This window comes from Mytilus galloprovincialis, chromosome 3 (genome assembly GCF_965363235.1).
Source record: "Mytilus galloprovincialis chromosome 3, xbMytGall1.hap1.1, whole genome shotgun sequence".
Taxonomy (NCBI): domain Eukaryota; kingdom Metazoa; phylum Mollusca; class Bivalvia; order Mytilida; family Mytilidae; genus Mytilus; species Mytilus galloprovincialis.
Window position 1 is genome coordinate 67,027,249 of NC_134840.1, and position 13,796 is coordinate 67,041,044.

General features: G+C 32.9%; 1 protein-coding gene across 1 annotated transcript; it reads left to right on the forward strand.

The window, feature by feature from the left end:
* The first annotated feature begins 278 nt into the window (after positions 1 to 278).
* LOC143068686 (uncharacterized) lies at positions 279 to 13,106 on the forward strand. Its single transcript, XM_076242927.1, has 2 exons — positions 279 to 385; positions 11,827 to 13,106. Exon 2 carries the CDS (start codon positions 11,872 to 11,874, stop codon positions 12,622 to 12,624), a length of 753 nt encoding a protein of 250 aa, XP_076099042.1. The 5' UTR covers positions 279 to 385; positions 11,827 to 11,871; the 3' UTR covers positions 12,625 to 13,106.
* Positions 13,107 to 13,796: the final 690 nt, after the last annotated feature.

Sequence of the window (13,796 nt, forward strand, 5' to 3'; positions counted from 1 at the left end):
TACACCATTACTCAGGGGAATTTACTACTAGTCCACACAGTCGCTGTAATCACAGTTGACACTTTCAGAGAACAGCTTACACCAACTGTTCTCCACAAATTCATTTAACTCATTATTAGCCTAATATGTACATAGTTTTAATCACAATTTAAAATTATTTTTTTACGCACTCCAAACTCATTTTCAATTAATATTTTTGTGTTTTTCTAAATATATATATAGGCCACACAGCGCAAAACAGTATATAATCTTCAGATAATGAAGGACTATTGAAAACCTAAAGAAGAAGAAGAAGAGGTGTTCCATAACTGGAAGGGGAAATACATATAGAAGAAGATAACGTTGGTCTCTTTCCCTCGACTTATATTTTCCCTTCAAAAACAAAGTAAGTTTGATATACATGATATAGATGGACCCATTGCCAATACTTTATTTATATTGACAGAACGTCTAGTGCCTGTGGATGAGATGATGATTTATCTTACTTTTTACAAACTGAAAAATATATGGGTACCGTAGACTTCTCGTTTGAATTGTTTTACATTGTCTTATCGGGGCCTTTTATCAGTTATAGCTGACTATGCGGTATGTTCTTTGCTCATTGTTGAAGGCCGTACGGTGACCTATAGTTGCTAATGTCTGTTTCATTTTGGTCTTTTGTGGATAGTTGTCTCATTGGCAATCATACCACATCTTTTTCTTTTTTATATTTACAATTTAGTACTGTAAGTGTTTATAACGTGTAACAGTGTAACAGTGTAACTGAACTATGCAATGAAGAAGCGGTACCTCGAATGACCGAATAACACTGTTATTATCCGAATAACACTAGTAATGACCGAAAAACACTTGTAATTGTAATATTATAGGGTTATTGTATGAATATTGGGGAATATTGTCTCGAGTAGAATTTTATATTGTGTGGACTTGCGAGTGCAATATATATGTTCTACGAGTGACAATATTCCCCAATATTCATGCAATAACCCTTTTATTGTATAGCAATATAATATTTAAAAGTAAAAATAGGTTTAAACATGTTAAACTAAGATTTTGTCGTTGATGACTTCATGAATTTTAAAGATATATTGCAGTTAGTGCAATATTAGAATTTATTGCACGCTAACCATTTTGCTAACTTTTGGTTACGTTCTGTGGGAAATATTATATTGCTATGCAATAATATCACATATTGGTGACTTTTAAGTTTTAAATATTGATGATTAAATAATAGTATAGAAAGTCTTTAAGAAGATAAGTTCATAAAAAAAACTTTTTAAATTTAGCGTGTACATCCAATTTACACGCTAAAGGACAAGGTACGATAAGCTATTGCAACTGGCCCCCTATGTTCGTTGAAATTAGAAAGCATAATATCCTTGAAACATGGCTATTTTTAAAAAGAATAGTGTCTCATCTAACAAAAAATCAATATAACTTTTCTTTTTCCGTGTGAAAAAATTATTAAATACCTTTCTCTTTTTAATGAAAAACGTAAATTTTATGAAAATCCGAAGTTTTACCGTCCGTTTGAGCAATTTTTAACTATGAGCGGACGCGAGTACCACTAAGATGTTTCAATGTGTTGTTTGTTGTAAGGAAATAATTCACTGTTTTAAATATATTCATGGTACTCTCATCCGCTCATGTTCAAAATTCAAAATTTCTACATTGAAAATTCCTTCTTTTTACGGAAACGTCGATAATATGTGAACCAAGGATTGGAACGAACTTGCATTTCCGAATCTGCTCGAGTACCTTGTTTTAACTCAGGTGATCTTCATGATCTTGATTGAATTACAAAACTTCAATGCCGGGAAGGAATAAAGCTTTTTTGTTCTTTATGATGTTTACGGTTTTTTTTAAGTCAGGCAAAGTAAAGGAACATGTGATTTTGTATCATTTTTTTAAAGTGACAGTGGCAGTGTTGCCAAAGAACAACCAGCAAACTGTACATTCAACAACACTAAATGAATAAAGACCCTACCAAATTATAACCCTTTTTATTTGTGTACATAGTACGTAATTGGCAACTGGAAATTTAAATCAATTTCACGTGGAAACAAAATTAGAATCAATGGATTATAGGTGTAATACCACCAAATCATGGTACGTCACATCCGGTTGTATACGAAAGTAGGTCGAAAAAAATATTCCCTTGAATTTGACAGTTGTAGGTATTAATTAATCCTACATTTTATTGCAGTAAAACCATTTCTGTGTCATAAACATATGTCTTGGGTATTTCAAAACACCATTATTTTTTATTTGGGATTTCTATAGAAAATTTTGTAATCTTGAGGTTACATGGTGACTAAACCTTGTATACAGATAAAATAAGGGGAGAAATTTGATTGGTTAACAGAGACTGTTAACTTCCAATGATGGTTATTTTCTTATATGCAATGAAATGTTATGTGAATTTTTTTCTATAGAACTGGACCATGTGGACAGGATAAAACTTTACTCATGCCAAGTATTTTTTTATTTGAAACAAAGATAAATTCTGCACATTTTTTTGAAAAGTGCAAATTTAACAAAGACTAATAGGGGGAAATCAATGTTGGTATTACACCTTATACAGGAAATTATTTGAATTTTTTTTTTAAATAATTTTAAAGAAACAAAAATCTTAACTCATTAAATTCATTATAAATATTTTTTTAAAAATATATAACATGTATTAAAAAGAAATACTGCAAGGTTTAGATATAATTTTGAAACTTTAATTAAGTGTATGCAAATATCGTAAACCTTTAAAAAAATACAAAGTCAAATATGATACTATGTAATATCTCAACAACATTCGACTTTCAAACACATTCACAGTCACGTCTTTCACAATCTGAAGATACATTACAGATGCATGCTTTATTTTTTAAAACGAAAATCCATGCCTCTACTCTCGTATATAAGCTGATCAGACAGCTGTTACTTACTAAAAGCTGACATTACAACATGATAAAAGTTTCAGTTAAAAAAAATAATACTATCTTTTCTGTGACTATTTTATTTCATTTTATTTCTTTTCACTTTTTCTTTTTTAGAATCTTTTCTCTAATATAAAATAAAAGGAGAAGCTGCTATGTGTGCGACTTGTTAATCGATAAAAGGATAACATAACTAATTTTTGTAAAAAGAAATAAATTGTTTTTTTGACACATTCCCTATCCAGTCCATTCCAATTTTAGACAATGTATATTAAACCAGTATTTTGTGTATCTTCTCATTGAAGGCAGGGGCGAATCCAGCCATTTTAAAAAGGGGGGTCCCAACCTTATATGTCCCCATTCAAATGCATTGATCGGTCAAAAAAAGGGGTGTTCCAACCCCAACCCCCGGAAACCCCCCCTGGATCCGCCAATGCATGGGATGTAGAAAAGACATTTCCTTACTCAAGAGAAGCACACCTTGTACCTGTTAGATAACGAGGAACAAAAAGATTCAGTGTCTTTTTGTTTTTGGAATGTACAAGTACCCGGCCACGTCCACTTATTTGTATTTTTATTGATCTTAGCCTTTTTTAACTGATTTTTATAGTTCGTTCTTATGTTTTACTGTTACACCACTGTCCAAGGTAAGGGTGAGGTTTCAGATCCCGCTAACATGTTAAACCTGCCACATTCTTTATGTATGTGCCTGTCCCAAGTCAGGATTGATCGTGAGTCATGAACAATTCAGTATACTCACGATCATTCTTAGTTGTAAGTTTTTTTGTGAAACCGACTCCTGTAATTTAGTGGTTATTGTTTGCTTATGTGTTACATATTTGTTTTTGGTTAATTTTTGTCTGCATACATAAGGCCGTTGGTTATCTTGTTTGAATCGTTTGACATTGTTATTTCAGGGCCTTTTATAACTGGCAATGCGGTATGGGCTTTGCTCATGTTGAAGGCTGTACAGTTGTTAATTTCTGTGTCATTTTGGTCTTTTGAGTGGAGAGTTGTCCCATTGTCAACCATACCACATTTTCTTATTTATAATAAATGCATTGAACAAAATGTCTAAAACCACTAGACTCCTATCATTTTCCTGATTGCCCAAAGATAGATATGTTATTATTCTATTTTTTCATGATATATTCATCTTTTGTCTTAGATTAAAAATAAAACTGTAAAAGAACCCAAAGTCATCGCCCCCTATCCTCTCGGCCCCAGTTGAAAAATATGAATATGTAGATCAATTTAACAATCACAGTGTACAGTATGCACCACTTCCGGTCAGAAGGGGGACGTTAAATCAAATGACTCGTGTAAAGAGAGTGCCACGCTATTTGCACGTTAAGAACCCTTGCAACAACTCTTTGAGGGATCCGTAGGTGGCCTGTTGCAAGGCAAAATTTCTGTCCCTATCCAATATACCCTCATTTTCCAGTGGCAGTCCAAATTTCCCCGACCATCATCCCAGATGGCCTTTATTGTATCAACCTACCTACTGTGTTTATTGTGAACTTGTTCTCGTCCTAAATATGCATGAAATATTTGCCACTGGACGTTAAGCAACCAACAATAAATCAGTATGCACCAATTTACTCAATGTTCTAAATAATAATATGAATAGTACTACTTTTAACTGCATAAAATTTATTTTACAACTAAAAGGTTTTATAAAAAATGGACGTTTATGTAAATTTTGAAAGTCAGCAGCCAAGTTTACACATCAATAATTTCTACTCTTAAAATTCTCAACTATTTTTTTCTGCTCCACGTATGTAGTAAAGAGCATGCATAACTCCTCTTAGTACCGGAGCGAGCATTAAGGTGTTCCCTTTTCCGTCTATAAATACGTACATACATACATTGTAGGTCCGTTCGTCTGTACGTTCCAAAATTGGTTTCTGATCTCTAACTTTAGTTTGCTCGACCAAATGTTAAGAAACTTATACACAATGCTTATCACCACAAAACACAGGTCAAGTTCGATTTTGCTGGCGTCACTTGATACTAGAGTTATGCTCCTTAACAAAAGGAAAAAGTGCTGAATTTTTCGTTTCTGTTTTCCATCTTTAGTTTGTCTCTACCGAATGATATAAAACTTATACGCACTGTTCATTACCACAAAACACAGATAGAGTTTTAATGTTGATGGCGCCACTTTTCCAGTTCAAGAGTTATCCCTGTGCACTAAAAGCAAAATTGCTGAATTATTCGTTTCCGTTCTCTAACTTTAGTTTGCTCCAACCAAATGTTATGAAACTTACAAACAATGCTTATTACCACAAAACACAGACCCAATATGAATTTTGGTGATTTCTTTTTTTCTGTTCTAGGGCGATGCTCTTTTACAAATGAAAAAAAATGCTGGTATTGTGTTTCCGATCTCTAACTTGAGTTTGTCTCAATTTAATGTTATGAAAATGCATATACAATGATTATCGCCACAAAACTCAGTTTAAATTCAAATTTTAGTAGCGTCACTTTCAAAGTTTATGAGATATGTCTCTGTATAACTTTATATGTGAGCGGGGGAATCAACTGAGTCCCTATGCCAATGGACACATTCTCCATTTATCATGTTTATTTAAGTTATTTTATTCAATCCTTGGACTAAGAGAAAAAATACTAATTGAAACCTTACATTGTATAGTCATAAATAACATTGTCTATTCATCAGATCATGTACAATTGATTTTGTTTTGAAAATAACAATAGAGAAAAAAATAAACATTGTGAAAACCGGGAGGGGGCGTACATGTCATAAGGCTGTTGTTAGCAGCAAAGAATATTAGATTATTATACTGTATGCAAAACTAAAACAAATACGCATCTGCTGTCTCTGTTTTATATGAAAATACATACTTAGATATGCATAAAAATTATTTTATCTGATTTGCGATGGTTGCCGTAAGCAAGATATTATATCATGGATATGTTCCTGTGTTACCATGGAAATACTGAATTAAGAATTATATTAGAATTGCACATCTGCACTATTAAAGGTACTCATAAATATCCTTTAGTTCAACGTTTCAAGCTTAAAAATTACACTCAGTGATACTAAACATCTTTTTAAATGTTCTTCAACTGTTAACTTAAAACTAACTATGCGTTGCTAAGGAAAACTCGGGTTGATTTGACGGATTATATAGATACAAAATCAAATTGTTTTTTCATGCGAACATTGTTTCTTAATATATCAATATAGGAGTCGACTTAATATGAGTTTTATGAAAGCATTTGAATTTTTTTCATTTTTTTTATGGATAACATATTGGATAAAAAAGAACTTTTGTGTGGTCACTAGGCAACATTGTTGTTGCTAAGTTATGATTAAGAAACTTTTTAAAATGATAGACCCAACAATAGTAAATATTCAAGTGTTTGATAACACATTACCATTCATTTTAATAGATTCAGAAGTCTTTTCCTTGGGCAATTGCAATAAAGATGGATATTATAGTTCGTTTTATAAAACCCATTGCTAGGCAACTAAATAATCACATAAACACAAAATGTTCAACATTTTTTTAAGTCACTATGCATAGACTAATGATGGATTGAATATGAAGTCATTTGAAGAGGGGCCAAAAATGCCCCTTATCATACCTTGTCCTTTAAAATGATTTTTATGAAATTATCTGCTTCCTGTTAATCATTTTTAGCTCACCTGGCCCAAAGGGCCAAGTGAGCTTTTCCCATCACTTGGCGTCTGGCGTCCGTCGTCGTCCGTCGTCGTTAACTTTTACAAAAATCTTCTCCTCTGAAACTACTGGGCCAAATTAAACCAAACTTGGCCACAATCATCATTGGGGTATCTAGTTTAAAAAATGTGTCCGGTGACCCGGCAAACCAACCAAGATGGCTGCCATGGCTAAAAATAGAACATAGGAGTAAAATGCAGTTTTTGGCTTATAACTCAAAAACCAAAGCAGTAAAATTGTTAATAAGGTCAAGATCTATCTGCCCTGAAATTTTCAGGTATATCGGACAACCCGATGTTGGGTTGCTGCCCCTGAATTGGTAATTTTTCAGGAAATTTTACTGTTTTTGGTTATTATCTTGAATATTATTATAGATAGAGATAAACTGTAAACAGCAATAATGTTCAGCAAAGTAAGATTTACAAATAAGTCAACATGACCAAAATGGTCAGTTGACCCCCTTAAGGAGTTATTGCCCTTTATAGTCAATTTTTAACCATTTTTCGTAAATCTTAGTTATCTTTTACAAAAATCTTCTCCTCTGAAACAACTAGGCCAAATTAATCAAAACTTGGCCACAATCATCTTTGGGGTATCTAGTTTGAAAAATGTGTCCGGTGACCCGGCCATTCAACCAAGATGGCCGCCATGGCTAAAAATAGAACATAGGGATAAAATGCAGTTTTTGGCTTATAACTCAAAAACCAAAGCATTTAGAGCAAATCTGACATGGTTAAAATTGTTAATCAGGTCAAGATCTATCTGCCCTGAAATTTTCAGATGAATTGGACAACCCGTTGTTGGGTTGCTGACCCTGAATTGGTAATTTTAAGGAAATTTTGCTATTTTAGGTTATTATCTAGAATATTATTATAAATAGAAATAAACTGTAAACAGCAATAATGTTCAACAAAGTAAGATTTACAAATAAGTCAACATGACCAAAATGGTCAGTTGACCACTTTAGGAGTTATTGCCCTTTATAGTCAATTTTTAACCATTTTTCGTAAATCTTAGTAATCTTTTAGAAAAATCTTCTCCTCTGAAACTACTGGGCCAAATTTAACCAAACTTAGCCATAATCATCATTGGGGTATCTAGTTAAAAAAATGTGTCCGGTAACTCGGCCAACAAACCAAGATGGCCGCCATGGCTAAAAATAGAACATGGGGGTAAAATGCAGTTTTTGGCTTATAACTCAAAAACCAAAGCATTAAGAGCAAATCTGACAGGAAGTAAAATTGTTGATCAGGTCACGATCTATCTGCCCTGGAATTTTCAGATGAATTGGATAATCGGTTGTTAGGTTGCTGCCCCTGAATTGGTAATTTTGAGGAAATTTTGCTGTTTTTTTGTTATTATCTTGAATATTATTATAGATAGAAATAAACTGTAAACAGCAATAATGTACAGCAAAGTAAGAATTAAAAATAAGTCAGTATGACCAAAATAGTCAATTGACTCCCTAAGGAGTTATTGCCCTTCATAGTCAATTTTTAACAATTTTCTTAAAATTTGAAGATTTTCAATAACATTTTCCACAGAAAGTACTGTTAAAGATAGAGATAATTGTAAGCAGCAAGAATGTTTAGTAAAGTAAGATCTACAAACACATCACCATCACCAAAACACAATTTTGTCATGAATCCATCTGTGTCCATTGTTTAATATTCACCGTCATAGACCAAGGTGAGCGACACAGGCTCTTTAGAGCCTCTAGTTAGTTATAATATACATCGATAATATACTATTACATTGTATTTAATAATCAATGTTTAAAAGTCACCAATATGTGCTAATATTAAAATTTAAAGTGTTATTCAGTCATTACAAGTGTTATTCTGTCATTTGTGCTTGTCCGGACTGAAATTTGTCGTTTATTAAGGGCATACGATTCAGTAACAGGGGAGATAATGACATTGCTAACGTAAATTGTTATTTTAGCGTCATCAAACTATGACTTATAGGGAAAAGATTCAGGTTTCGACTAATTATCATGATTATAATCATTCAAACTTATTTAATATGTTTAACTTGAAAACGAGTTCATGGACCCCTTTTTTTTAAAATGCCATTTGGCTTGATTACGTGAGAAGATTATGTGTGCCAATTTTTATGAAAACGTAAATAGTGCAATTTATTTTAATTTTATAAATATACAGCAAAATGATGGGTTTTTTTTTCTACATTCGTGAACATTTAATAAATATGAGTTATTTCTGAATAAAAAATGAATAAATTTTTAGGATACTTATAAAGGCAACAGTAGTATACCACTGTTCAAAACTCGTAAATCTATGGACAGAAAACAAAACCGGGGTAACAAACTAAAACTGAGGGAAACGCATAAAAGATAAAAGGAGAACAACAACACAACATTAAAATGTAACAAAGACAGCAACGGACTAAGCATTAGACAAAATCCGATGAGAATAACCAATATAACATCAAAACCAAATACATGAATTTGGGATAGAAATATAGGAGAAAACAAAAGACACAACGGAAACACAACGTAAAAATGTTACACACACAGAAACGAACTTTTATATAACAATGGCCATTTTTCTGACTTGGTACAGGACATTTTTAAAGAAAAAGGATACTTATAAAATACAGAAATAACAAATTATTCAACAAAAAACCAATTTGTGTTTATCTTTTAAAACAACAAAGTTATGTCTTTCTTTCGAAAGGAAAATACAGCCACAAATTCGAATTTTTAGCAAATATACAAAATTTCGACCTCATTTTACTGAAAAAGTAGCACATGAAGGTATATCTTTTATTACATATTTGATTTGATCAGGTAAAAAATAGTCTATATGGAAATTTTTATCAAAATGTAAATACGGGATCAAAACTGTATTGTATGCCCTTAAGACGTATGCCCTTAAGATGGAAAATAACATGTTCATGATGTTCAAGATGTTATGTTATACATGATTGACAAATTTTATGAGACAACTATCATGACTATCTTCCGAAGTTAAAATAAATTATCTAGATGCATCCTTTAAGAAATTAAAAACCAATTCTTCAGAGAACAATTGAAGGTCTTTCCACCTGTATAATAAGAATGAAATTTAAAAAACGATGTTACAAAATGTCACTCTGTATTGATGAAATGTGGTAAATCAAACTGATGTAAAAAAAAATTGATAACATGATCTTGACCTTTGACCTTGACCTCAATTTCCTTCAAATAGACCAAGGACTTCATATCAAAAGACTATACGACTTATAACGTATGAATTTATCCAACATATCGCCTATCTTAAATTTTCAAAGGGAAATAACTCCCATAAGATGTCTTCCGATCACTCAGTTCAAATTAACCAAATTATTCTTAAGAGTAGACGAACAATTTTGGGAAAACAGTTTGCTTAAATCTTTTACGGTTTTAGAGATATAGCGATAACAAGAAAAAGGGGATATGGGGAGATAACTCCTATAATAATAAGTGTTCGGTCACACAGGGTGAGTTTTGAAACCCCCATTACTGTACAACATCATTGGCCAAAAATCCATTCGATATGTTGTAAGACAAAAAAGCATCTCAGACGGCAGAAAAAAAAAATAATCAAAAGAAAAACAAAAGGTTTTTCCACGAAAAGTGGAAAGACCTATTAATCAGAAGAAAAACAAAAGGTCTTTCCACGAAAAGTGGAAAGACCTAATTAAAGGCAACCACTTGCACTCCAACAATGAGAAAAACCCATACCTCATACATGTAAATAGCAAGCTGTAAAAGGCTACAAATTCAACATTGACCAATGATAAACAGTTCAATTGGGAAAATTAACGTACTGATTTTAGTACTGTGGCAGTTAGGATTACTTTGTCTTTGTCATTTCCCTTCTTTAAACTATAGATTTCATATTTCATTGTTAAATAATTTACATGAAGCTTATTTAGTATGTATTTGTTAAATTGCATAGCTTTTGCTATTTGAATTCATTGGTTTAAGATATTTATTTACATTGTAAAGTTGAATATTTGCATCGTCACAAAACCTTTGATTACTTTCTGCAAGAAACTTTAAAAGACATGTTATATTACTGGTTTGAAATTGTTATGTTGAATCCTCATAGTACTGACATTCAGTCCAACCAAAGAAAGCCAAGCTTTCAAACCACCCTTTAGTTTAGTGCTTCGCTACTACATGTCTTCTGAATTCAGGTTAATTGAAGTCATTGAATGCTCCAATTCTACATACCTTTTGGCTTAGCATAATAAAAGTTGTGTTTGGATGATTAAATTTTATATTGTTTTCAGATTTTGGCTTTTTTTACTTAGATACTTTATAGCGCTTTCACATTTGGCATCCATCGTCTCTGTATAAATCAGTTCACAAACTAGATTTAGCTGTGGTCCACATTCCCGAATCTCCAGACCACCAAAATTGTTCATGCTACAGTACAAACAATAAATGTAAAACATTCATGATATTATACTTTGTTACCACTGTCTGTACAATCGTCTGCCCCATTATGGGTATATAGATATTCCACACAACTCCTACAGTTTGATTTCGACCTAGCTAGGTCAATCATGGTCCAGTAACTGAATTTATTGTGGTATTTTCTATAAAGTCATTTAAAAGTTGCATAGATCTATCCATTATCCAAGAATATCTATCCATTATCCAAGCATATCAGATTGACACCTATCTTGAGGTCCTATCCCTAGTTCATGGTTAAGCACCCTCACATTAATAAGCAATGTTGCTGTTAACCATTGTTAACAGTTCGTCATATTGTCTTTCCTGATTTTATTTATGCAGACAGGCGAGACATATCTCTAAGTCAACAGTTTATTTTCTATAGATAAAAGAATATGTGGCCTCAGTGCCAATGAGACAACTCACCATCCTAGATACAATAAATAAAAAAGTTTATATATATGTCAAAGTACATTCTTCAACACAGAGCCTTTAAATTAAATGTATGTTGACGTCTACATAATCTACTAAATTTTGCTTCCTCATGCATAACGAAGATGTGAGGTATACATCAATGAGGCAGTACATCATATAAAATTCATGTACATGTTGTATATACATGTAGCATGGAATTAGAATTACCAAACTTACGGAGAATGTTAAAATAGATATTTTATATGATGTAAATATCAGAAAAGTATCAAAAAGTTTATATGTCTTTATTTTTGTGTGTTCCTTACAGAGTCGTACAAAAACGCACATACTGTACTGGAGATAAACATTATCAATGATGTTAGAGGGAGGAGAGGATTTAGTCACACTCAATGGTACTCTACAGAGACACATAAACACACAGGCTGGTAAAACACTTCATAAATGTGATGTTTGTTTTAGAGAATTTAGTAAGAGAAGTGACTTAAAGACACATATGAGAACACATACTGGTGAAAAACGTCATAAATGTGATGTTTGTGCTAGAGAATTTTCTCTAGATAGTGCCTTAAAGATACATATAAGAAGACATACAAATGAAAAACCTTATAAATGTGATGTTTGTGCTAGAGAATTTACTCAATGTTGTCACTTAAAGAGACATTTGAGAACACATACTGGCGAAAAACCTCATAAATGTGATGTTTGTGGTAGTGAATTTTCTCGAAAAGATGAGCTAAAGTCACACATGAGAACACATACTGGTGAAAAACCTTATAAATGTGATGTTTGTGCTTGTGAATTTTCTCAAGGAAGTCACCTAAAGTCACACATGAGTACACATACTGGAGACAAACCTCATTGCTGTGATTTATGTGGTAAACGGTTTAGTTCTCTTAGTAGTTTGCAGAGACACATGAGAACACATACAGGCAATAAATCTCATAACTGTGATGTATGTGGTAAAGTGTTTAGTCGGCTTTATGATTTGAAGAGACACATGAGAACACATACAGGGGATAACTCTCATAACTGTGATGTATGTGGTAAAGTGTTTAGTCGGCTTGAACATCTACAAAGTCACATGAAAACACATATTGGAGATTAACCTTATGAGATGTTTGTGATCAAGATTAAATTCGTCTTAGTTATTTACAAATTCAGATGAGAACACATACATTTGAAAACTGCATGACTGTAATGTTTTTGGAAACACATTTGGTCATCATAGTAATTTACAAATTCACACGAGAACACATACAGGTGATAAACTTTATAACTGTGATTTAGTCAGTATGTGATAAACATGAGAAATCTCATGACTGTGATGGACAATATATGTGGTTTAGGCTTGGTGAAGAACAGAGACGCATGAGAACACATATTTCACATGAACATGATGATTATGACATTTCTAATGGTATTGACGAGGCTTAGTTACATTCTGTATATGTAACTGTCCCAATTTAGAAGCCACAATAATTAGATACATGTAGATGCCATTTATTGCTGTATATCATAGTTGTTTTTAGTTGACTGTTTTGTTAAAATCATTATGATAAAATCAGTGCGTTAGTTTTCTCTTTTAAACTGTTTTACACAAATGTTTTGCATTTCATACAACCGTAAAATTTTGCGATCTATTTGGTATCACGTTGTCGTCGTCGTCAGCTTGGTCCGGAAATAACTTTAGTATACATTGTAAGTGAATAGAAATCTTTGTAATGTTAACACAATGTTATTACCACAAAAGGAAGTTTGGGATTGATTTTGGGAGTTGTGGTCCAAACAGTTTAGGAATTAGGGGGCAAAATGGGGCCTTGATAAGCATTTTTCTAGTTAAAACTATATCTTGTGGAACGGTATATGGATCTCTCTGAAATTATATCACAAGGTTTCATACCAGAAAGGGATGGTAAGGATTGGCTTTGGAGGTTATGGCTTAAACCGTTTAGGAATTAGGGGCAAAAAGCGGTAAAAACAAGGGTGTCCTGCGGGGCTTTTAATTTATTTTTAGCCAGTTGAACGTTTTTAACTCACCTGGCCCGAAGGGCCAAGTGAGCTTTTCTCATCACTTGGCGTCCGGCGTCCGGCGTCCGTCGTCCGTCGTCCGTCGTCCGTCGTCCGTCGTCGTCGTCCGTCGTTAACTTTTACAAAAATCTTCTCCTCTGAAACTACTGGGCTAATTTCAACCAAACTTGGTTACAATCATCATTGGGGTATCTAGTTTAAAAATTGTGTTCGGTGACCCCGCCAACCAACCAAGATGGCCGCCATGGC